The sequence below is a fragment of the Gavialis gangeticus genome, unplaced genomic scaffold (genome assembly GCF_001723915.1).
Source record: "Gavialis gangeticus isolate Ggan-Ray unplaced genomic scaffold, GavGan_comp1, whole genome shotgun sequence".
Lineage (NCBI taxonomy): Eukaryota > Metazoa > Chordata > Crocodylia > Gavialidae > Gavialis > Gavialis gangeticus.
In genome coordinates this window covers 27,553,049-27,577,242 of record NW_017728992.1, presented here as the reverse complement: position 1 = coordinate 27,577,242, position 24,194 = coordinate 27,553,049, and the positions used below count along the sequence as shown (strand labels likewise).

General features: G+C 39.0%; 1 protein-coding gene across 1 annotated transcript in view; it reads left to right on the top strand.

Moving 5' to 3' along the window:
• Positions 1-24,194, top strand: part of CDH18 (cadherin 18) — a 627,153-nt gene that overhangs the window by 563,693 nt on the left and 39,266 nt on the right. The window contains exons 9-10 of the mRNA XM_019521435.1: positions 1,641-1,777; positions 14,835-14,956. Coding sequence (XP_019376980.1) covers positions 1,641-1,777; positions 14,835-14,956 — 259 coding nt within the window. The remainder of the gene's footprint in view (positions 1-1,640; positions 1,778-14,834; positions 14,957-24,194) is intronic.

Sequence of the window (24,194 nt, the reverse complement as noted above, 5' to 3'; positions counted from 1 at the left end):
GAAGTGCAGCACCCAAAACTAGACACAGTACTCCAACTGTGGCCTGACCAATGCTGCATAGAGGGGGAGCATCTGCACTCTGCACCTTCTTTTTGCTTGCTATGTATCTGTAGAAGGACTTCTTATTGTCCTTGATTGTTGTAGCCAGCATAAGCTCCAGTCTTGCCTTGGCCTGCCTAACTGACTCCCTGCAGTAGCGCACCAGGGTGGTGTATGCTTTTTTGGTGGCTGCCCCCTGCTTCCACTGCCTATACATCTCATTCTTTGCCCCCAGTCTTTCCTGAAGCTCCCTGTTCAGCCAAGGGGGCTTTTTTATCCCCTTAGCTCCTTTCCTGCATAAGGGGATAGACTCCTTTTGTGTCCCAATATCCTCCCTTGAGAAACTTACAACACTCTTGGACCCCCATTAGCCCGAAGCTCTTGAGTTCAGTCACCTTACTAACTAGGTTTATAAGTTTATTAACATTGGCCCATCTGAAGTCTAAAACTTTAGCATCACTGGATATTTTTCTGACCCTTTGCTGGATAGTGAACTCTACGAAGTGGTGATAACTATCACCCAGGTTACTGTGTACCTGCAGGTTCCCCACGAGATCATCCCCTGTTGCTAAGACCAGGTCTAGCAAAGCGCTACCCCTGGTGGGACTAGACACCATCTGGGTTAGGTGGAGGTCCTGCATGCAGTGTAAGAACCCCCTTGAGTGGCTTGTTTTGGCCACCTGTTCGTCCCAGCTAATGTCTGGGTAATTTAGGCCCCCCATGACCAGTGCCTCCCTCACCTGTATGGCATGCGAAAACTTCTTGAAGAATACCTCGTCTAGCTCATCACCCTAGTGAGAAGGTCTGTAGTAGACCCCCACTACTAAGTCCTTTTCCCCTGCCCCGCCACTGAATTCTGACCCACAATGCCTCGGTATTCCCTCCTTTACTCCTGCCTCGATGACAGAAGATGTGTACCACTCCTTAACATAGAGAGCTACACCCCTGCCTTTTCTCCCTACTCTGTCTTGTCTATACAACCTGTACCCCTCAATGCCTACCGCCCAGTCATGCGTAGAATCCCACCATGTTTCAGTTAAGCCGACTAGGTCATACTGTGTGCTAGTAAGCAGGAGTGTGAGTTCCTCTTGCTTGTTCCCCATACTCCTGGCATTTGTGTAACTATATTTCAGCCCCCCAGTAGGTGCACTTGGTGTCCCTTTGCCTTGATGGTGTGTGTTCCCTTTAGTGCTTACCTGGTTAGGTCTGGTGCCTTGATTGTGGCTTTCCAACCCTGGGTTCTCATCAACCACTGGTTCCCTGTCCCCCATTGAACCTAGTTTAAAGCTCTTCAGAGGAGATCAGCCAACAAAGAGTTTGTTTTGCTTTATCAAATACCAACTCCTGGAAAATAAATGTAAATATTAGTGGAAGGCTTGTTTTATATCAAAAGTTAATGTTTCATATGAAGGAAGCAATAGATTTTTTTTTTTTTGAATACCTTGATAATATAACAGTACTCCTTTTAAAAACTGTGATGATTCTTTAAAGATTTCAAAGTAACTCTTACATTGTATTCATTGTAGGTTTCTGGTAATTTGAATGTTTGTGCCAAATGATTTATGTATTTATTTTATGTATTTATTTTTCTTTCTTCATAGATATTTCATTGATCATAATTCAGAAGAAGATAGATATTTCACCATTGATGCTAACACTGGAACCATTAAGACTGCCAAGATCTTTGACAGAGAGGAAACACCTTGGTATAACATTACAGTTGCTGCTTCTGAGATAGGTAAATAATATGTTTAATATGTAATGTAAAATAAAAGATTTTTTATCTTATGAATGAAGGAGCAATGATTGCTTTTAAGGAATATAATCCTGAGAAACTATAGGTTCTTTTCAAAGACAGACCTTTTTCACAGATTATGAGGTTAAGGAGGATTTGTGAATATATTTTTTCTAATTGCAGAAAAAAATCAATAACTTATTTTTATTCAAATCTGTGGTAAATCTGTGAGCAGCAACTCATCTTGATCCTTCTGTATGGTTTACATTTCTTAATAATATCTGTCGGTGTTGGTTGTTGTTTAGTAACATAGTGTAAGCTCTCAATTTCAACCTTTCCCTGTTGTAGCTGCTGTTAAAATATTAATAAAAACTAATGATTTGTGCATTAATAGGGTCAATATTAACTTAAATCTGGCTCATCAATGTATGAGATTCTAAAGCTTGACCTTTTAAAATATAGGTTACTACATAATGAATGATAAGGAGGTATACTCAAAAAGCTTCCCTATCAAAGACTGATGGAGTGTCCTGGCCTCAGACAAGGATGCCAGTGTGTCAAAAATGTCTAATCAGATAGTCCCAGATAATTGATTTTGCATGATATAGTTTCACATTTTTTATAAACCAGCACAACTTGAAAACTCTACAGACTAATTTTTTCCACTTCTTTTTTCTTCTAGGAAATTAGATGTCCTTACAGTTGTATTGACTTATTTGTCTTTCAAGAATACCCAGGATCCTAAGTGCCTATACTCCTTTTGAAAAATGGAGCTAGCCAATTCCTCTGTTTTTACTGATAACTAAGAAAGAAGCAAATTGTCTGAGGGACACAGCAGTTTAGTGATACAGTTTGAATTCTGCTTGTACTGCTTCCACAAACTTTTTCTATGAAAGGCAAATAACTACTTTAGAATATAGAATTCCTGCTCTTTGTGGAAGTGTCCGGAATTAAACTCTGACCTGTTGAAATATCTTGGGGAACTGGGAATTCTGAATTTAAATGAAAAAAAGATCAAAAAGTAATTTTGTTTCATATTTATATCGGAGCACTAATAGTCTTGCCTAAAGGCTTTATGCTATGGAGCCTAGAACTTGTCAACCAGGGAAACTGTGACAGCTTTGTTTGAGCTGAAGCTGACAGAGCTTTTGGGAGATCTCTACTTTGCAGGAGGTAATCTGGCAGCCCTGAGAACTTGGGTTCTCAAGCATAGATTCTCAAGGTTTCAAGGCTCCTCACAATAAATCATAACCATAAACACTATTTTGTCCATAGCCTTCTTTAAAAACAAAAGATGCAAACATGTTATTTCTATCATTTCTTCTGTTTGTTTGTTTTTTCCCATTGCTGTATTCCAACATCATCAAATGATGCAATGCAATGTAGATCCATGAAAATAGCCACAAGTATTCATGAGGTTTCCATCTATTCTCATCAGCTACTGGCTAAAATGGAAGCTGTTTTTCAGTTTCATTTATAGACAGTGCTACCACCATATGCTAGAGAATGAGTACCTTATATATATTTCATGAGAGCAGCAAATTGATTTTTATTATTGTACCTGCTTTTGGGAATGAGTTAATATTTGAACTAAGTAAATTTCTATAGTAAATAGTAAAATCTTGAGCTTTCTGGTTATTCATAAAAACCAGAGCCACAGAGATCTCCACATGCTTTACAGTGTCTGTGCATAGTGTCTTATTTCAGTGCAGCATGAGCTAAAATATAATGTAGGCCTAATCATAAACAGGTGTGCAGTCAGAGTGAGCTTTAATTAAGATCTAAAAGCCACATTGGGGCATACATATGAAACTGAAAGTGGAAAGGAGTAGCGGCTTTCCAGGTTTTTTGGGCAACCATCCAAATGTAACTATTTTGTAGAAATAAATCTCAGTAGCATTAAACTTAAATGTAGCTTTTCTATGCATTATTTATTTCATGTAGTCAACTGACTGTCACTCTGCATAGTGCAGTAAGAAAGATGGTATTTCTAACTAAAAGAAAATGGAATGAATTATGGTGATGAAATACCATTTTTTAAAGATGGTCTGCTTGGAATTCTCCATCCAAAGTGCTCTTTGTTATATGAGGAAATGAGCCTTCCTATCTCTTTCTGATTTCTTTCGCCATTTCTTTTCATTCTTAAAAAGGGGTAAGATTTGGAGAGATTTAGAAATCTGCATTAAGTTAAAAAAGATTTTTTTTTTAATTGAAAAAAGGAGACAAGTTAAACTTTGATTATGTTTCTGGTGCTTTTCTTCTGGAACCCATTTCAGATCCAATGAGAACCTGGCAAATGAACCTGGTACTTATCAAGGAGTTTTTAAACCAAGAGATTTCATCACCCTTTTTTTACTCAGAGAGGTTCCCAAATATTGCATTAGCTTTGAATTTCAAGTCTATATGCTAGCCATTGTAGAATTAAGCCAAGAAATGACTAGTGTGTGAAACTCCCTGACCATATCCTAATAGGCACTTTTACTTGTGCTCTGGAGGGGTGGGGTGGCACTTTAATTAGAGAGGACCCAAGAGCTGTCCTAATTAACGTGGCACTGCGCCTTCTGCATCAGCATTCCTGCACTTGAAAATAGCAGCAGGGGCACTTGAACTAAAGCTTGTTCTACAAGCTTTAGTTCAAGCACTCCCATCACCATTTTTAAATGCAGAGATGCTGATACATGAAATGTAGGAGGCTGCTAGAGTGCAGCAATTGCTACACTCCAGCAGACTCTATTAGTCGAGTCTGGTTTGACACGCTAGAGTTCCAGCACATCAGAGCAGCCTTAGCACTCATATATAGGTGCCCAGTCTGACCAGACAGGTCATTGTCTGCAAGTCAAGCTTTCATACTAAGAAGTTGCTGATGTCCATTTGCTTAGCCAGGAACATTGAACAAACTGCAAATACCTCAAAAGTGTGTACCACATTAACAATCAGCAAGCATGGTTCTCTCTCAATACAATATAATAGATTCAGCTATCTATGAGAAATGTTCACCTGTTCTTGTCAATATTTCTCTGTCTTTCTTGGGTTTTGCTTTGGCCAGTTGCCCTTTATGCAGCTACTTATCTTATGACCTTGTGTTTGATGTGAAGGAGATTTAGATTACTGAATGCCTGAATGTACAGGCATTCATTCTAGCAAGAGAAACTCTCTCACAGAGAGTGTGTCAACCTGGAAGATCTGTCAAATGGTCTGTGTTTTCTTCTGGAGAAACTGAAAGAATGCCTGTATGCTGGTAATTTCTACTGGAAGAGATGTGGCCTAAAAATGTATAGTAAAGTGAAAGAAAAAACAATACATATATAAATATGAACTGTTGTTTTAAACTGAATGGTTTCAGTGAGAGCACATTGCATCTTACTGGCCTGTTAGATTTCTTTGAAAAAGTTAATGAAATAGCAGGTTAAGGAAAGCCACCATACATGGATTGCTTGGATTTTCTAAAGGTTTTTGACAAGGTCTTTGACAGCAGATTCTTAAGGGAAATAAATGACTACTGGGTAGGTGAGCTGAGTGCTGCAGTAGATTAAAGTCTGTAGTGTGAGGAGCCTGGCCTCTGTGAATGGTTGTCTCTCTGAGGCAGGAGGGGGACAGGAAATTAAGATGCCTTCTGGATTAAGGTGCCCTAGGGACTGATTTGGGGATGAGTAATGATTTGAGTACTTTCTCATGAATGAAATAGTTAGCAAGGTAGTGAAATCAGACTATGGCAAACACACTTGGTGCATCTACATGTTCATTAATGTTCCATAATTATGGCACATTAAGTTTAATACCTGTAATGGCAGTTACTAATTTAATGTGCCATAATTAGTGCTACTGCACATTAGCACAGATGAACGTTATTTAAGCGATTGTTAATGCAAATTAGACTAAATCTATGGTGAACTAGCAGGGTTTTTGCCAGCCATGATCATTCACAGTAGAATTAGCCTTCTGTGTAATAAGCATCTCGTATAGATGTGCCCACTGAGTTACTAAGAAGTATGGGCAAATGCAACTTTTTGAAGGATCTAAGGATATTGGAAGCTGGGCAGTGAAGTATCAAGGTGCATTCAAGCTTCTATATATCCATGGTGATACAAATAGGAGGAAAAACATGTAAACTTCCATCTTATACAGATACATTCTGAAGAAAAGCCTTCCCAAATTGAGATAATGCTGAAAATGACAAACCAAAATCTTGGCTACATTAAAAGGAAGGTGGGAGAGTCCAAAGTGGAACTAAAGCACTAATAGGTATTTCTTCAGCTCTGAAGCCAGCTCTACTTCAAAGGTAACTTATAGTTTGAACTCTTCAGAGCAATATCCACTACAAATGGGAAAGCTTAAAATGTCCCTGGAGCTTTTTGGTCCAGTAATAGGGGGTAAGACCTATGGGGAAAAATAAGCGCTAACGATATGAAGGTGCCTGAGGATGTCTTGCTCTGAAAAATAGAATAAGAATGACATGCTGCATCAAAGGTCCCAACCTAGAAAATATCAAGGAGGGCTTTGTCAGGAAGCCTATTTTGGCAGTAATACTAACAATGGCACCAAATGTTTCTGAGATGTGCCATGAAAGAGACAGTGCACAGTCAGTCTGTGAACATTTTAGCAATATATCATAAACCAAGAGTTTATCAGGACTCAAGCATATTGGGAATAAGAATATCCAGAGTTGTATTAGTAAACATGGATTTTGGAATAGATATATGTACTGGCACTTCAGTGTATAAGCCAACTATTAGGTATTGGGGATTGAAAGGATGTTGGGTTAGTCAGACCCATCCAGTATAAGAGTTCATATTTTCCTATATTTCTTTTCATCTTTCAAATGAACTGTTTAACTGTTTTCAAAGTGGATGATAGTGAAAGCTAGAACATCCTATTATTATGATGGAACAAGCCTGAATGTTATGTATGCAACAACTTATTCTTGATGGTTCCTGAGGAGGATCTTAGCCTGCAGAGCAGAGGATGAAGCAAACAAAATAATTTAAGAGTAGGATGGATACCTGATGAGGCAATGCCAGATCCACACACACTTCCTTAATCTCTGGCTGGTGAAATGCTTGGAAGAGGGAGTAAATAATGACCCAATGAAAGTGTACTGCACACACACAGCTTTGATCCTACAGTGAGATAAGAAATAAAAGTGTTAGAGGTATCATTATGCAACTACATAATTTTACAGATAAAATAACAGTCCTCTAGGCTAGAAGACAAAATGAGATACTGGAAAACAAAGGTACTTTGCTTTGTTTGTTTGTTTTCTTACATTTCTCATGCAGGCTTCAAAGGAAAGTATAGATGTAAAGCAGCAGCTCTGTGATAGATTAATAAAATGTGCATTGTTCTGCACTATAATACTGAAGTATCCCAGGGAAATATACTTGCTATAAAAATACAAGAAGGTAGCAACTTTTCTGAGGCCCTTTCAGGCAAAGGCAATGAATCGTAATCAAAACAAAGAGGAGAAGAACAACCATAATGTGTGAAACAGCAGGCAACTGTTGTTAAGAGATTGGTGTAGGCTTTTTAATTACAGTATACAAAATATTTTTTTAAAGTGAAGTATAGTGGAAACAGAAACATAAAGAAATAAGGAGAAACTCATGATACAACCAAAGCCACAGAATTCAAAGGGGAAAATCTTACATGGGTTTGATGTAGTAGATGTCAGTGATTTTTCAATGAATACTATAAACAGACCATGTAGCTTTGGAAAGATAACATCTAACATTGAATTTAAGTTGGGCTAATTTTATTTATTTTAGGAGCATAGAAATGATGCTAGCTAATGTCAGTACACTCCTTACAGAGGAAAGAATTATATCAATGGTTTTCTAATTGTATAGTGGTTTGGGGGAAAATAAAATAAAGTTCTTGTTATTAGTGATTTTACAAGTTGGAACAGAGACATAAAAGAGGGGAATAAGTTTATGATAAATATCCAGTATAGAGAATAGAGTATATCTATAACTCTACCAAAGGGCATACTGGTTAAGCTTGCTCTAACAATGAGCAAATCACATATACATTCATGTATATGTAAAAATCTAATGATGAATGAATTCACTGGCACATTTCTAACTTGGAGAAAAGATCATGAAATCATAAATGTACATCCTGGAGGAAATAAGAAAGAAGAGGAAAGATCATTATTTTCTTAGCAACTTTAAGACAAGATCTGTTATTAATATGGTTACCTTCGAACACAGGTAAGATATTTTTAAAACTACTAAAATCAAAGATGTGTATGAATCAGTTTTAGGCCCATAAATTGGATTACAATTAAGCAACACCATCAATGGTCTTAATCAAAATCTGGGAATTAATGAAGGTTTGGGAGGAAATAATGTCTTGAGATGCAGCCAGTGACTATGAAGCTGGCCTGGGAACGATCCAGCTGTTCTCCCCTTTCCCCATCCACAACTTGGGTTGACCTGGTATCAGGAATGGGTCTTTCGGAGTTGCAGCAGGCAGGGCTGGTGTGAGGTGATCAGGGCAACCCTTCCGGGGCCAGCCATTTGTGCCTACCAAGGAATAGTTTCCTCTGAAGAATATCTGAGCTATTAGAGGAGATGGAAACAAAGGGCAAAAGTTAGGCCTAATGTCTTGAGAGTGGTAGTATTTCAGCACTGGGAAACATTTCCTGTTGAAGACTTTAAGGAGAGTAATGCTGATTCTTTTCTGATCCATTTTTACTGTTCCACCCAAAATCCCAGATCCTGATGGCACAGGTGCTCCACATGTGGTCCACTAAGTGCTTCACGTGCCATAGTTTCACCATACAGGCCATAAAAAATGTATAAAACTGAACTAGAACAGAAAAAATTTATAAAATTCATCATACACATAATAATTATAGTGTATTAATTTCATAGCTCTCTCTAGCTGGCAGAGAATGCTGGATGATTACCTATTTGATATAATCAAGTTTGTTGTTAGTAGTACTGTTTAGTTCCTCTTGCAAATTTTCTACCATTTTTCACCATTACTCGTTATGCATTTTCCTTCAAAGGGAATGTTTACTTCAGCCACAGTGAGCTAAATTAATGCCAGTTCATCCAACAGATACTAGCATAGTATGGGCATATTTATGTTTATACCATGTATGTAGCCATTCCTACAAAACAAATTCTATAATAATCTGTAGAGCCATGAAATATACTGTTACATTATGAAAAACTGCATTCATTTATCTTCTTAGACCTCCCCTGCACTCTGCCTACTAATCCATTTTCACAGAGGCTTTTAATATTCTAAGCAGTCTAAATTATTTTTCAAAGAAATAGAACCAGCTGCAAAATATTTCCTTCTTTATCCTTAAAGGTGGGTCAGATAAAAATGGGTTTTAAATATTAACATCCATATTGTCCAGACTAAAATTCAAAACAGATGACATTTCATACATGGAATATTGAAAAAGTGAAGGTCTAATATCATAGGCCGCAAAGTGGGGTGGGCCACCCAGGCCATGGCCTGACCAACTTTTAGCATGTTAATTTAGCTAGCCATGCAGTTAAAAATAGCTATACAGTTTCAACCGGAATGACAATTGTGCATTTGTGGGTTATATAAATTAGTGTGCTAAAAGTTGGTTGGGCCATGGCCCGGGTGGCCCACCCCATTCCGCAGGGGGCTATGTCTGATATGATCTTAACAGCTAAGGTTGGAAACCAGTTTCTCTGTCCCATGGAAGAGCTGGGATTTTAGGCTTTCCAACAATGTAGCATCTGTTTCCACCATTGGCACAAGACTTGTACATAATAGTCTGCTAGAAGGAGATTTGTTTTGTATCCTGAGCTTCTAATTCCAAAGTCTATGTTGATTTTCCTTTCTGTTATTGATTTGGTTATTAGCTTCATAAACACTTTAGGAAAACAATCTCATCTTTATCTTTGGGGATAAGCGTGAAAAAGAAGAGATTTTTTTTATATTGTCCCATGAAGGTAGCCAGATATGGTTCTTCCTGACCTCTTCCTGACCCTGGGAGGGTGATCAAAGCTTTGGGTAATTTTCAGTAATGTCTTGGCTGTGGTAAATATAATGTTCTTGATATTTCTAGTTACTAACGAAGGGTACCGTAGAAGAGGCAGTGCTCGTTATAATGCAGTACAATAGTAGTGATTCACCAAATGCTGAATGAGCTGTTATCTTGCAGTAGATGAAGAATCACTTACAGAGTCTGAAATAGATATGTCATTGGCCAGAAATCCAATAAATCTTGTAGTGCCCCTTTGTGCCAAAGAACATTGCCATAGCTCAGCCTAAAATAACTCAATGTTTCATCTCTGTTGCAATCCTATTACTAATAATAATTTTAATAGTAACAAAATGCCATCCGAGCAGTGTCCAGTGGGCGGAATGCTACTGATGTTCTGCCACATATACATGACAGGAGGCATGACTGTGGGATTGCACATCAGATCCAGTATTGCCTTATTGCTGTTGTAAGAGAAGCCTGATCTATGGCAAAAAGCAAGCTACCATGGCTGGGAGCCCCATTTGCTGAGGGGGCTCCTAGCGGCAGGGACCACTGTGGCAATGCACTTGCAGTGCCTGCCACTTTAAGGGCTGAGTCAAGCACTGCTTCATTGCAGCAGCCATTTTAAAACACTGGCTGCCTATATAAATACAGCAGTTTGCTGCTGACAGTGAGGCAGAAACATTGCTTTGTTGAAAGACTGTATGAAACATCCAGGAGGTATGGGCAAGAGCTGATGGGGATGGCTAGGAGGCTCTTGGTCCTGGACATGACCTAAAACTGCACCCTGCCAGGGATGGGTGGCCTGGTGGGGCACTCCTGATGGTGTGGGAGCCCCCAGGAGATGCCAGGCCAGTTACCACCCTGGTGAAAGGTGGGTCAGGGCACCTTAACCCTTAGCCTCCACAACACTGTGGTTACAAGGGGCCTCCACAGGAGAGGGAGCCTCCACAGGAGAGGAAACCCTGGAGCCCTAAAAGAGGGGGTAGATGTATAACCCCAGACAGGGAGTGATAGTGAGGGCCTGGAAGAGGGTTGAGTAGGGCTGTGAGTCAGCATGAAAGGGAGCACGTGGGCCAACTCCCTGGAGATCAAGTGGGTTGAGTAGGGCTGAGGGTAAGTCTGAAGGGCAGCCCTGACGGGATGTGTTGAGTAGGGCTGTGGGATGGCCTGAAGGGCAGCACATGGGCCAACCCTTTGGAGATCAGGTTGAGAGAAGTGTGGAGCCCCAGAAAGAGAGAACAGAGGACTGAGAGCCTGTGAAAAGGTCAAGATTACATACCTGGAGCAGGCCCTTGGTCAGGGGAGTTTACCCGGCCATGGTGGCATGGCCACGCTCCAATGAGAGCTCCCGATTCCCCCTAGTATTGTTTTATTACCTTGCTGGGTGAAGCAGATCGGGCTTATTAAGCAATCCAGGGTTATTTCTGGTCCTGGGAGGAGGGATGGTAGAAGGGAGAGGCGGGGCATGCAGATAGAATGAATGCCTGTCTGCTGCCCTGAACTGAGGTCTCCCGAAACAGGGCAAGAGACCTGCAGGGTCTTTAGAGCTTGGAGGAGCTCAAACGCCTAAAGGGGAAAAATGCTTCTGCATTAATTGGTTGCTGCGCTCAGTCAGTTAAGCTCACCCGGTATCAATTACTGAAGAAAAAAAAAGGGAAAAAGTGGTTCCAGCAATTAAGCTCTCGTGGATTAAGGGCACAGGGAGTGAGAGGCTGCATCTGAGTCCTCTGCAGCCAGGAGAAGCACCAACGGACAGACAGCAAGTGGCCTGTAGTTTTATTTCATTTGCTAAGAAGTTTGTTTGGTTTTATTGTATATACCTGGTCTGACACTAGGCAAGTGACAGTCAGCCCTGGGTCAGGGAGTCATCACCCCTCCTCCATTAATTAAGTCATCAAAGTTGCGGCAGATGAGATAATAGTGAAGAAGACCAACCAACCCAACTGAGTTGACGGGCACTGGCCTTGGGGAAGAGGAAGGCCAGTGAATGTCAATGAACCGCAAAGGCTCATGTCCATACACAGTAATATCCCAACAGAGCCCAGTACATGGGGCTGGGGGCCCCGTGTGTGTGCTTGGCCCAGGAACTTGGCTGGCCCTACCCAAGTGAGGGTCATGGGAGAGGCCCAAGGGACTCTATGTCTGCCACCCAAGGCATGATCTGGATAAAGCCAATGGCCTGCAGGAGGCAGCAAGACAGAAAAAGTTGTCGATGCGAGAAAGAGACCCTGTGAGAGGGGGTGGAATGCGAGAGGCCCTAGTGAGAGGAGTGAATGTGTGTGTGAAAGAGGCCTGACAATGAGGGCTAAACTTGGCCCGGCTCTAGGCTGGGAGCATAATGACACCATGGTTGCCATCTGCAAGGCATGGACTGCAGTGTAGGGGAGGTTTGAAGCCACAGATCATGCCCCCTGGCATCGGGGCATGTGATGGGCAGTCTCCTGCATTTTACCACTTGTTTTGAGAACAGCAAAGTCGTGGCAGGAAAGACTGGGTGGACTGCCCTATAGAGACAGGTGGACAGGTTGGCATGAGACCCAGCCCGGAGTATGCCCTCTATCACAACCACATGCAGCCAGGACTGAGAGTCTTAGATTCTGAGTCCTGGCTGCATGTGGTCCCTGCCCTGGCACACCCATGTCTCCTGCCAGCTTCCACAGCCCTTTTAACAGCTGTGCCCACCCAGAATTTATTTCATGCCTTACTGACATAGCTGCCATAGAAAAGCTGCATGAATCCAACGTGAGCTGCTCTGGTGGCTTCACTCTGGCATCTGCTATCTGTCAGCTGATGTTCTGGCACAAGAATCAACCTAGTTTAATCAACTAGTGTGGTGTAGTCAGACTAATACCTAACTATGCCCAAAGTTATGTTAAGAGTATCATGAGCATTAAAGTGTTTTCCATAGTCTGAATTACTGATTTTTTAAAAATCTTCCTTTGTGTTGCAGAACAACTGAACCAAAGAAGGGTACATGTCATGCCTTACCTTCCCATATTGTATAATCTCTGTGAGCAAAGGATCTCCAAAAGAAAAATGCTGGGGGTGTAGATTGTATTAAGCAGTTAAACTGGAGCAAGGTCCTTCCTGGGTACTGACAGGGAACATCTATTAATTCACTGTAGTTATTGCACATTAAGTTTAGTACTTGTATAATCAACGTTACTGCATAGTAGCGCTGGCACACGCCTTTTTTAGTGAGAATACTCTGCAGTAGCATATTAGCACTGTTAATGATGTGATGCACTACTGCTCAGTATTAGGCTACTGCACAGTTACTGTCTCTTGTAGACGTGCCCACAGAAGCACAAAGTACCTGCTTCTAGAGTTAGGCAGAAATTTCTGACATTTGGGTTCTGAAAGAGAGGAGTTGCCTGCATTACTGTTTGTTAGCACTACTGAGCAGGCAAGCAAAACCTGTGTGCACTTGTAAATGAACAAATTATACTAAAGTGGATGACTGCATCTCCAGTTTCTGCTCCAAAACTAATCCAAGAGTTCATGGGTTGTGCAACCTGTTGGCCAGGAGTATCATGTGTTTCTCCGTAGTACATTCTAGCCCATGTTGTGATCTCGCTCTCTCTTCCTTCCTACCTACTTCCCTACTGTCCTATATTTATTTCTTTTTCTTTTACATAGCTATAGTGTCTGCTGATGGGAGGAAACTGTCAGATCTCTCTGCTTCCCTCTCAGCTAAAATCTTCCTTTTTCTTCCCCCAAAATTGATGGGGCCATCCTTAAATAGACTAATTCTGTGTCAAGAATTCCATTATGACTGCTTCTTCTGGAACATTCCCCCTCACAGCCTTTTCTTGCCCTCACTTTGGCCAGTTTTTCCATCCCCGTGTTGATTTTTGCCTCTTTTTTTTCTGTCCAGGCATTTCTAGCCCTAGTACCGCCTCTGGGTGCAAGAGTTAGGATCAGACACTGCTGAATCACAGGTTATCTCAAGCTGAGCTCCTACCTCAGTTCATTCTTATAATTCCAGTGGGCTGAATGCTACTGGACAGTCCCAGCTGCACCAAAGGTGAAAGCAGATTAGCCAATGAGCATTTAACTGTATTTGGCCAAACAAGAGGAACTTACTGTCTCCACCCTTAGACTGCTTCAGGATATGTCAACAGAAGAGAATCCTGAGGAGCCGTCAGCAAAGATGCACTAAAGCTGACCCCTCTTGAAAAATTTATGATGTGTACAATTAAGGTAAAGAGAAAGAAAAACATCTTATAATGAGGAGTGCTAATTAATAAAGGTTTTTCATGTAAATCTCTTATAATGATATCTGAAAAGCCGGGCTTGGAGATGGGAATGTAAGAATATATGTATGGATCCTGACAGCCTTGTTCATCATATACAACTTCTGTTCATTGATACCAGTCTGTATTTCTTGTGCTTTCTTACTTGGTCAGATCTAAACTAGTATGATTAACTATATCTTTTTCTGATATTTGTACTCATTATTTTATTACCTTTAGGTTTGGTCCTACATAGTTAAACCTAATTGCAACCTCCCATCAGTTTTAATGATGCAGGCTCTAGCCCTGATTTCTAATTTGTGTATTATTGGTAATAGTATGCAATACTTTGCACAAAATTTGTAGGCCTGCATGTCAAAATGGTTCATATGTATATGCTCATTTAGACTTCCCTCTGATATTTTCTTTTCATGACCTGATATCTTTCTGGGATTGAAGAAAACAAAAAATATTTAATTTTAGATTGTATTTGAAACCACAATGACACTTGCAGATTAATTGTGAAACCAATGGATTATACAGTGTGACAGCATGCAGGACATTCTGACAACTTTCTCCCACTTCAGTTCCTGAGTAACTTATAATTTCCTCAATATGACAAAATCCTGATTTAACATTCATGCTGTGCTTCCATATTCATTTTTCATTTCTCAGTAAGTTAATGAGACTCAGAAAACAGCATTCTTTCAAAGTTATCTTTACCAGAAGTTCTACTGTAGTACTGAGTTTCCAGCAAGCCATCATTTAAAACAAAATTGTTTAAGCTATGTCTTTAAGGGGTGTATTAAAACTGTCAAATGGTTGAATACATTCTTGTGTGTTACAGACAATCCTGGCCTGCTGAGTCACGTTCCAGTTGGCATTAGAATCCTGGATGTCAATGACAACCCTCCAGAGCTTGCCAGAGAATATGATATAGTTGTCTGTGAGAATGCAAAGCCTGGTCAGGTAACACATTAGTCTCACAGTTGCCTTTCTTCTAACACATGACACAAAAACTGCTTTATTTCTGTTAATGCCATGTAAGAAAGAGGTTTGATTTGGTGAACACTTAAATATTGTAATTCTTGGAGGAGGGAAATAATCCCATTATAGCTTCACATTTCAAATTGAATAAAACTTTTACATATGATAGGATAAGGGGAAAGTACATTTCAATATCTTTTAATTTTTGCTAAAATACAACTATCAAATATTTGTGTTTAGTCAAGATGAGAAAAATTTAAGTCTTATCTGATAAGTGAATGAAGGCTTATCGTCATCAGTAAAAGGGGATAATAACCTTCTCATCCCAGTTTTACCTGGATACAAGGCTTCATAGATTCTTTGTACAATGGCAGATACAACATAGTTGTAACAGTGACTCTTCACGTGTTAGCTGTCTTTAAGAATAGTTTGCATAATAAGAATGACAGAGAACATTATTCTTTCATGAGGGATCCCTTTAGATTGACACCAAAGTTTCATATGGTTTCTGTATTCAGCGTAAGACTGAACTGGTAAGCTATCCTGCTACTTCCATTGCTACTATGCTCCATCGGCATCCATGGCTTTATAGCACTTCTAACACCCTGCACCCTCTTTGAGGATTGCACACTGTAACTATCACTTTCCATTGGGCATCCACTAGTTCACTTGAGTGTTTTAAGATGGATGTTGGTGTGAAATTGTCTTCAATACTCTCTGTTCATCTGGGGATACATCCATGCTATTTTACATCATGACCCTTGCTTCAATGCAGTTTAGTGGCCCACACTAATAACACTTTGAAGGACCTTCTACTTCAGCAGCTCAGTATAAAAGAAAGCAATAGTCTGCATGTTATTAACGTACTTCTTAACTGAGAAGATTTTATTACTTATTTTGTTTACTATTTACTTGTATGTTGGTAATGCATCAAGTTCTAGTGAGATTCAGGGTGTCATTTTGCTGTATAAAAATGCATATAGGAAACCCTGGGTCCTATTCCAAAGAGCTTGACCAGAATTAAGATGAAGAGGAATGAGGAGAGTAGTATCAGTAGTGCAACTAAGAGGTAAAGGAGGATGCAGGGCACTTGGACCAAGAGGCAAAAATAGCTGGCAGCATGGATTCAGCTCCTAAATGTTTCCAGAGCATTGCTGGAGATGCATGGAATCTTTTAAAAGATTCTAATAAATATCTATTTATTTATTTATTCATCAAAAATATTAAAGCAAAATTGGAAGGTGGATTAGAATTCTATTGCTTTTTTACCAAATGTGCATACTATAATCTCCACTTTTAATATTTCAGGTCACTTAGGCATTCATGTAATCTCGGAGAAAGCAATATGCCCCCAAAACTACATAATATAATTTATACTTATGCTAACCTTGATAAAAATAAAAATTAACTGTTAAAATAGAACCTGCCCTGGGAATAATATTTTTCTTTATTGTAATACAAAACTTGTTTTAAAATATTGATAGACTCCACAGAAGTTGTCACAATGGAGTATTGTAGGCACCACAGTGTGAAAGAGTTTCCAGGACAGAGGTTGTTGGACTAAGAACTAGCTTAGGGAAGACAATCCATATTTGAGAGATTCCCAAATTTATTATAAGCACTTTAGTTATGGAAATTAGAATACGATTGAATATGGAAGGCATTAGGCCCCATCCCCAGAAATTTCTGTGTTAGGAATAATAGAGCTAAAATGTAATATTTTATATTAGATTAGGTCAATAATAATTAATGTAGCATTGTAATTTTGACCATTGCTTGAATTTCATAGTCTCTACTTTGCTTTTTAAACAAAATATCTACATATTTTTCAGTCTTTTGAAAATCATGATTTGTATATTAAATCAGATATGTAACAACAAATATGGATGTGAAAACTATTAGTTACAAAAGGCATTGTCTTGTGAGTTACTTTGTAGGTTTATGAAAAGCAGTCACTTTTGGTTTTAAAAACATGTATTCTGATAGTTTTATTTGTTGTTTTCATCTTCTATTTGTCTTGGGGATTTTGTGTGGAGGGGTTGGACATCTTTTGGCTTTAAGTAATTCTCAAGTATTTACAAGAAGAATATTTTGAGTTTTTTAATACTAACACATTAGGCTCTAAATCCTATCTTTATTGAAAACTTTAACTATTCTAAAAAATTAAATGGGAAGGGATTAAACCTGCATAGTTTTTGTTATACCCAATTAGTAAATAGTTAGGTAAAACATTAGCAAGTAATTAGAAATTCATGGAACTTGGTTGTAGGAATGGGTGGAGTTTTAAGTGGCATTGAGAACTGCTAGAAATGTTTGGTTTGTTATCATTTAGAAACACTTGAAAGGTAACAAAGGCATGTTTTTTTCAGGCTTTATAGTAATGAATTTGCTGGGAAATTGTTTCTCATTCCATTTGTAGTAAATATGAAAGCTGCTGATCAATGCAGGGGAGGAGTGATAAAAGTTTAGTGATGGCCAACTTTGTGTCGTTTGATGATTAAATATGTTGAAAGTTAAAAAAAGAAAAACAACTGACTGGACTAAAGTAATGAAAACCAGTAATTCTTCTGAAAATACAAACATTTTAAAAAACTTATTTTCAGTATAGGAAGGTTTTGTACCAATCTTAAAAAGAGCTGTTTTCTCACATGCTGTATGATCAAATATTTCATTGTATTATACTTTGCCTTTTGAAGTGGAAAGGCAGAACATTTCTGATTTTAATGATCCTGTAAGTGAGGTATTTTTTGTACCACTGTCTTTTGTTTAAAACATTAATGATAATTTAACCCTTATGTTGTGCTTTTTAGTAGAGTTTCATTTAGGAGTATCTATTTTTTGTTATTTTTGGAGGATTTAAGATAACCTGTAAATTCAGTCAGTAATTATGTAGAAAGGCAGACTTTCAGAGTAAATACTGAGTGAAGTCTTTCAAGAAAAGACTAAAATAAAATAAAAAAGAAAAGGATTACTGAAATTCAGTATCCTATCCAATGAGATGGGTGTGTTTAGCAAAATATTTAAATGTAACTGAAAAAGAGAAGTCACCTTATCTTATACTAAAGCCTGTTTCAGGATTGCTAGAATTCTTCCATAGTCACCGTCAATCTGATGGTTGATTGACTAAAGGCTAGGGTTTTTTTTCCCCCACTGATTAGGTGCATAAGTAGATTTAGGTGCTCATATACATCTGAAAAATACTGAATGCAAAAGGTGGCTCGGTCCATCCCCTCTTCACTGTTATTTGTGACTCAAACATAAAGATAATGTGATGTTATGCTACAAAAATAAATGCTTTAATGAATTTTCAGGACTTCACCAAGGTAGAATAGAATTGTACTTGAGCCTCAGTTCACTCATCTACCTGGTAGGTGGAATATAAGATGACCCTAACAGACAAGAAGTCATGCCCTAAGTGACTTTCAGGATATCTGCATTTATATACATCTATACGAAGTTTGTTGAAATTTTCTCAGCATGGGGAGAAAACATGGCAAATATTTTATACAGAAAGCTACCTTATGAGGGAGGACACACTAAAATTACAAACTTGAAAATCATGTGGAGAGGAAACTGAGGCTTATACCACTAATTCCAAGATCTCAGAGGAAATCAGAATTAATCACATTAACTACAAAGATTCAAAATGTCCACTAACAAGCTCTTGAAGCAATTTAGATACTCCGTGGAAATGTTCCGTTATCCAGATGACATGAAAAATGGTGTAGGCTTAAACAGAAGAGGTTGAAAACGTAGAGGTTGAAAACATAACATGATCAAGGTTTCCTTCTTGCTCACTTTACACCAATCTCTGGTCAATGTCTGCTTTACCAGGGAAGTTGTCACATCCCCAAATGGCAAAACTTACAACTGAAGCTGAATCCAGTATTTTGTTAATTTAAAAATGACCTGCATCCTTACTGCACAACTACGTACTATAGCCCAATTTTAATATTTTTGTATTGGTTTATTCCAAAGTGTGTAATCATGATTAAGTTCTGGAAAGCTAATCGGTTAGTAAAAATGCACTTGCACATTAAAGGTACTTATAAATAAGTAGGCAGGAATATTTAGCCAGTAAACTGGGTAAATTATTGGGTTCTTGTGTTTTGCTTACATAATTGAAAAAGATTTGTATCACTACTACTATTAATATATACTACTACTACTGATGAGGAAAGTTTGTAGATTTTAATGTTTAAATAATATGTCCAGGAACTGTGTTTGGAACAGAGCTTCAGTTTTACAAAGAATTTTGCAATGTTTAAGTTTGAACCAAAACTGTGAAGTTTCTAAATTCTTTGTGAATTCCTTTTATTGTTTTCCCTTTTCTGGAAGGGGGGGAGCATTAGGAGGATGGACGAGGTAATAAAAACTGCATCAGGACTTGTTTCCCCAGGCTTTCTCTCTCCTCCTCCTTCCTTTCCCAAGAGCTCAATTTATCTTTTAAATATGTTAGTAAAACTTAGTGTTACAAAGGATTTATTTCAGCAAAACCCCTAAGGCATCTTCCACTCAAAACACTTACGAGGATGACATCATTTGAAAACTCAACTCCAGACTTTGTTACTCTAGTATTCACCTTGCTTAGGAAATTTTGTATCTCACAGGGACTTCTGAATGATGCATGATAAACGTAGCTTGAGGCACGGGACCAAGTTTCACCCCATCATAAATAAGTGCAATTCCCAATGAGGTCAATTGGAATAATGCCAGAATGGCATTTGAACCTGTGACAGAAAGAATCAAAAGTTTTATTGCTACGTAGTTCTATCCACCTAAAAAGTAAAAGTATACAGTGTAGTTCTGATCAAACTAATGAACTATGACATAGTTTCATAGTAGCTAGGGTCAGGAGAGACCTGAACAGATCACCGAGCCTGACCCCTGCCACAGGCAGGAATGAATGCTGAGTTCACAAGACCCCAGACAGGCGATCATCCAACCTCCTCTTGAATTTGCCCAAGATAGGGGCGAGGACCACTTCCCTGGGAAGTTGGTTCCAGATTTTGGCCACCCTAACTGTAAAATATTGCCTTCTGATCTCTAACTTAAACCTATTCTCCATCGGCTTATTACCATTGTTCCTTGTCACCCCAGGTGGTGCTGGGGAGAAAAGGGCTCTACCTATTTGCTGTTGATCTCCCCTGAGATGAGTTTGTAGGCAGCCACCACGTCTCCTCTCAGCCTCCTCTTGCTGAGGCTGAACAGGTTCAGGTCCCTCAGTCTCTCCTCATAATGCCTGTCCTGCTGCCCTCTCACCTAGCATATTTAATAATTTTACTGTCACTGTAAAATCAGATATACCTGAGCCAGAACTGTGACCTACTTTGGTGGAAATCAATTTCTTTATAGTTTTTCTCCTGAAAAGTTGCTTAGCAAAAGCTTGCAATTTAATCACTTCAGTGTAACTATGCAAATGTACATTGTGATGACCTAGCCTTACTTCAGGCTGCCCTGATAAGCTACAAATCAGAAACAAGGTTAAAATGTTATTGACCATTTGATTATAGGAGTTGTCTCAGCACATTGCATATAGTTCTTACGAAAAGAAGGATCTGCTTCCGTAAACTTCATACAGATATGTTCCAAAACTGGACAGAAGAGGGAAATCATTTTCCAAGGAAAATGCTGACGTTTTTCATAAAATATGACAAACAATTGAAAATGAAAAATATCTGCGTTTTGATTTTTTTTCACTTCTCATGAAAAGGGTCAGAAACACAATTTTCCATTAAAAACCATTTTGGAAAAATATTTTTGACTAGCTCTAATGTACACTTCTCCTATTGGGGGTATCTTGTTCAACTACTTTTTAATGCCCGTTTTTTAATGCCCTTTTTATGCCCCTTCAGTTTTATGACTGACTGTAGAGTATAATTAGCTTTCAAAACCAGGAGACTATAGCTAGTACTTTATCTTGTAAATAAAGCACTGCTTTAAAATTACCCAACTGCACTTCAGCCTTGATACAATGTACTGAAAAACTGGAGCATATGTTTGAAATATTTGTATAAAATAACTGTCCTGAGTTATCACCAAAATTTTTTTCATACATTTCTAAATATTGGAATATCAAGAAGTTCTTACATCAGTTACTGTGACCATAACACATTCCTTGAAAAAAGAATGATAATTGGAAAAAATTATCTATTTCAATATTTATTCCTAATATTGGACTTAATGCTAAAAGGCACATCATCTTGGACCTCTCTGAATTTGTGAAATAGAAGGAGAGGGTTGGGGAAAGGACAGGAAAATAAATAAATACATAAAAACCCAGAAGAGCATTAGATTTATGTCAACAAAATGAAAGTGTTGGCTTTCTAGAGCTTATCTTCCCTTTCGCAATAAAGCCCTTAAATTATTCTCAAACAGTAAATAGAGGTATCCTACTTCACTGTCATTAAAACACACACACACATGATGGCTAGTATATTACCTTGCTTGGTATTGTCTACCAGATAAAATACAGCTACATTGACTACAAAGACAACAAGAATTAAGATCAAGACTCTTCCCTTGTGAGCAGGAAATAAAATATTTTACCCAAGAAAAGCTTAAAGCATATTACAAAATAAAGATTTTTTTTAACTAATAAACAAATAAGGTTCTGTAGCTCTTGCTTTTGATCTAAATTGTAACTACTTATTAACAATGAATGAGAGTAAATCTGCATTCTTTTTTTTAGTGGAACCAGAAATTTGATCCATTTGAAAATATTGCCTCCTTAAGTATTATCCCTATGCCCGCACCCTTTGGTTTGCTTCAGTTCCAGCCTCAACATCAGAAACTAAGTATGTGAATTTGAATTAATCCTGTGAGTCTTTTCTATCCTTGTTCCACTATGCAAAGCCATCAGTTACAGTTATTCCCCTTTGGGGTTTCCACCTTTTCAAAACACAATGTAGGACAATTAAATGTTACCAAATCTTTTAAGAAACACTGCCATTGTTTAAGACTGCCTGTCCTTCTTCAGAACTCTAGGTAATAGATGCTCTAAATATAACATCTAAATATAACATTAAATGAGTGTCAGAAATGTCCTACCATTGCACAAATAAATTATTGGGGAACCTTTAAAAAAATCTCAAATCACTAACCCAACTCACAGAAATAATAATTATATAAAAATATCCTACTTACAAGCTTCAGACTCATACTGTTTATAAAATAATTAATGGATGATATTAGCCCCTAAAATGTGTTTCTTTTGTTTTGCTTCTCCTGTAAAAGTGAGGCAAAAGATAGGGCATGGTGGCACCTTAGGCCTTGGTAAATGTTATACTTATGACACAATTAACACATTAATCTCACTTTAAATACCAGTAGTAACCTTTTCACACATTCAGACAACTAATGGCACAACAAAATGAGAAAGCAGCCATAAAAAATGTTCTGCACTATATAGAATTTAACCCCAGATTACAGAAATTGCTTGTGCATGTGTGGCATGGCAAGACATGTACTTTTTGGGATCTGGGATAAAATTTGTCATGTCCCAATTGTGCAATTAAATTAAGGCCTGCCAGGGGTCTTAGCAACTAACTGTGTTAGGGAAGCATACATTTTTGTAGATAGCAACCTGCAATGGAGGGACTCCTATGGAAGTGAATACACTGGATCTGTCCTGTGATTCTGAAGATGGACAAAGACACTTAAGACTTCAGAGGTTTGACTTCAAGTTGTTTGGATGAATTTACGTAAGTGTGGCAAATTAACTGTCTACAACAATGAACATGAATTCTTGTGAGGAAAAGCTTAACTACTCCACTCCCCATTCCCTCATGCCACGTCCCCCTGCCCCATAATTTCTGTAATTTCTATAAAACAGACAATCCAATCTTAATCAGGAATATAACAGAAAGGGTCTTCTATATGTTGTTTTGTCACTTCAATGTGCAGTCCAAGCAAGAAAATGAAAGTGGAAGGAGGGAAACACTTAGTGCCTTATTATACATTGCACTTTGAGCTGCTCAACTGTTGACTAGTGTTGGTGTTAGCTCAAGTCTGGAAGATTCACAGGTTAAGGCTAAAAGCCTTCTATGACTGTCCGCTACCTGCACAGCTGTGCCTTACTACTAAAGGTCTGGTGAGCAGGGACTTGACGAGGAGCTACAGCTGTGAGTTGCCAGTATAGGGCCGGTGAGCCAAGACAAGCTTCTTTTCCTGATCTAGGTGGAAGGGTGTGAGAGATGGGTTTGGGTGGGGTGGGAAGATGAAGTGGAAGGTGAAGAGTTAATGGAATGAGAATGGGTAATGAAATGAGGGGAGGGAAGGGTGGTGAAATGAAGGGAGTCAGCTATTGACGGATAAAAGTTTAAAAAGTAAAACAAAAAAAATAGAGAGGAAGTACATTAAAGATCTCATTTTAATAAACTGATGTTTCTAAAAGTAGTATTTATTAATAATAATACATTATTTTTTTTAATACTTTGGGATTGGGGTATGGGGGTGTGGTCATGCTTCCCAGGGTGTCTGGGAGGTGGGAACGGTGAGGGAAGGTACATTTTGGGGAGCTACTGCTCCTGCCCTGAGAAGAAAGCCCCAGTTCATGGGGACCTGATGTGGCCCCCTATATTGTTCCCCCACCAGACCCTACCCCTGGACCCGTCCATGTCCTGTGACATGGCTAGCTGTTATGTGCTCTTCAGGCTGTTTCCTTGGGGTTGCACCCCTGGGGGTGGAAGGGGAAAGTTGGCTTCTTCATAGATTTTACAGACGTTAGGGCTGGAAAGGATCTCGAAGATCATCAAGTCCAGGCCCCTGCCCCAGGGGCAGGAAGTTAGCTAGGGTCAAAGGATCCCAGCAAGATAAGCATCCAAACGTTTCTTGAATGAGTCCAGAGTAGGTGCCTGCACCGCTTCTGGAGGGAGTCTATTCCAGGCCTTGGAAGTAAAGACAGTAAAGAAGTTTTTCCTTATATCCAGCATAAAATGGTCTTGGAGGAGTTTATGACTGTTGGTCCTTGCTTTTCCTTGGGGTTCTCTGGTGAACAGACGTTCTCCCAGATCCTGATGTACATCCCTTATCTACTTATGTACCATGTCCCCCCTGAGCCTGAGCATTTCCAGGCTGAAGTCCCATGGCTCTCAGCCTCTCTTCCTAAGACCTATTCTCTTGCCCTCTGATCATGCGTGTGGCTCTCCTCTGGACTCACTCAAGCTTCTTGACATTCTTTTTGAATTGTGGGGCCCAGAATTGGATGCAGAACTCCAGC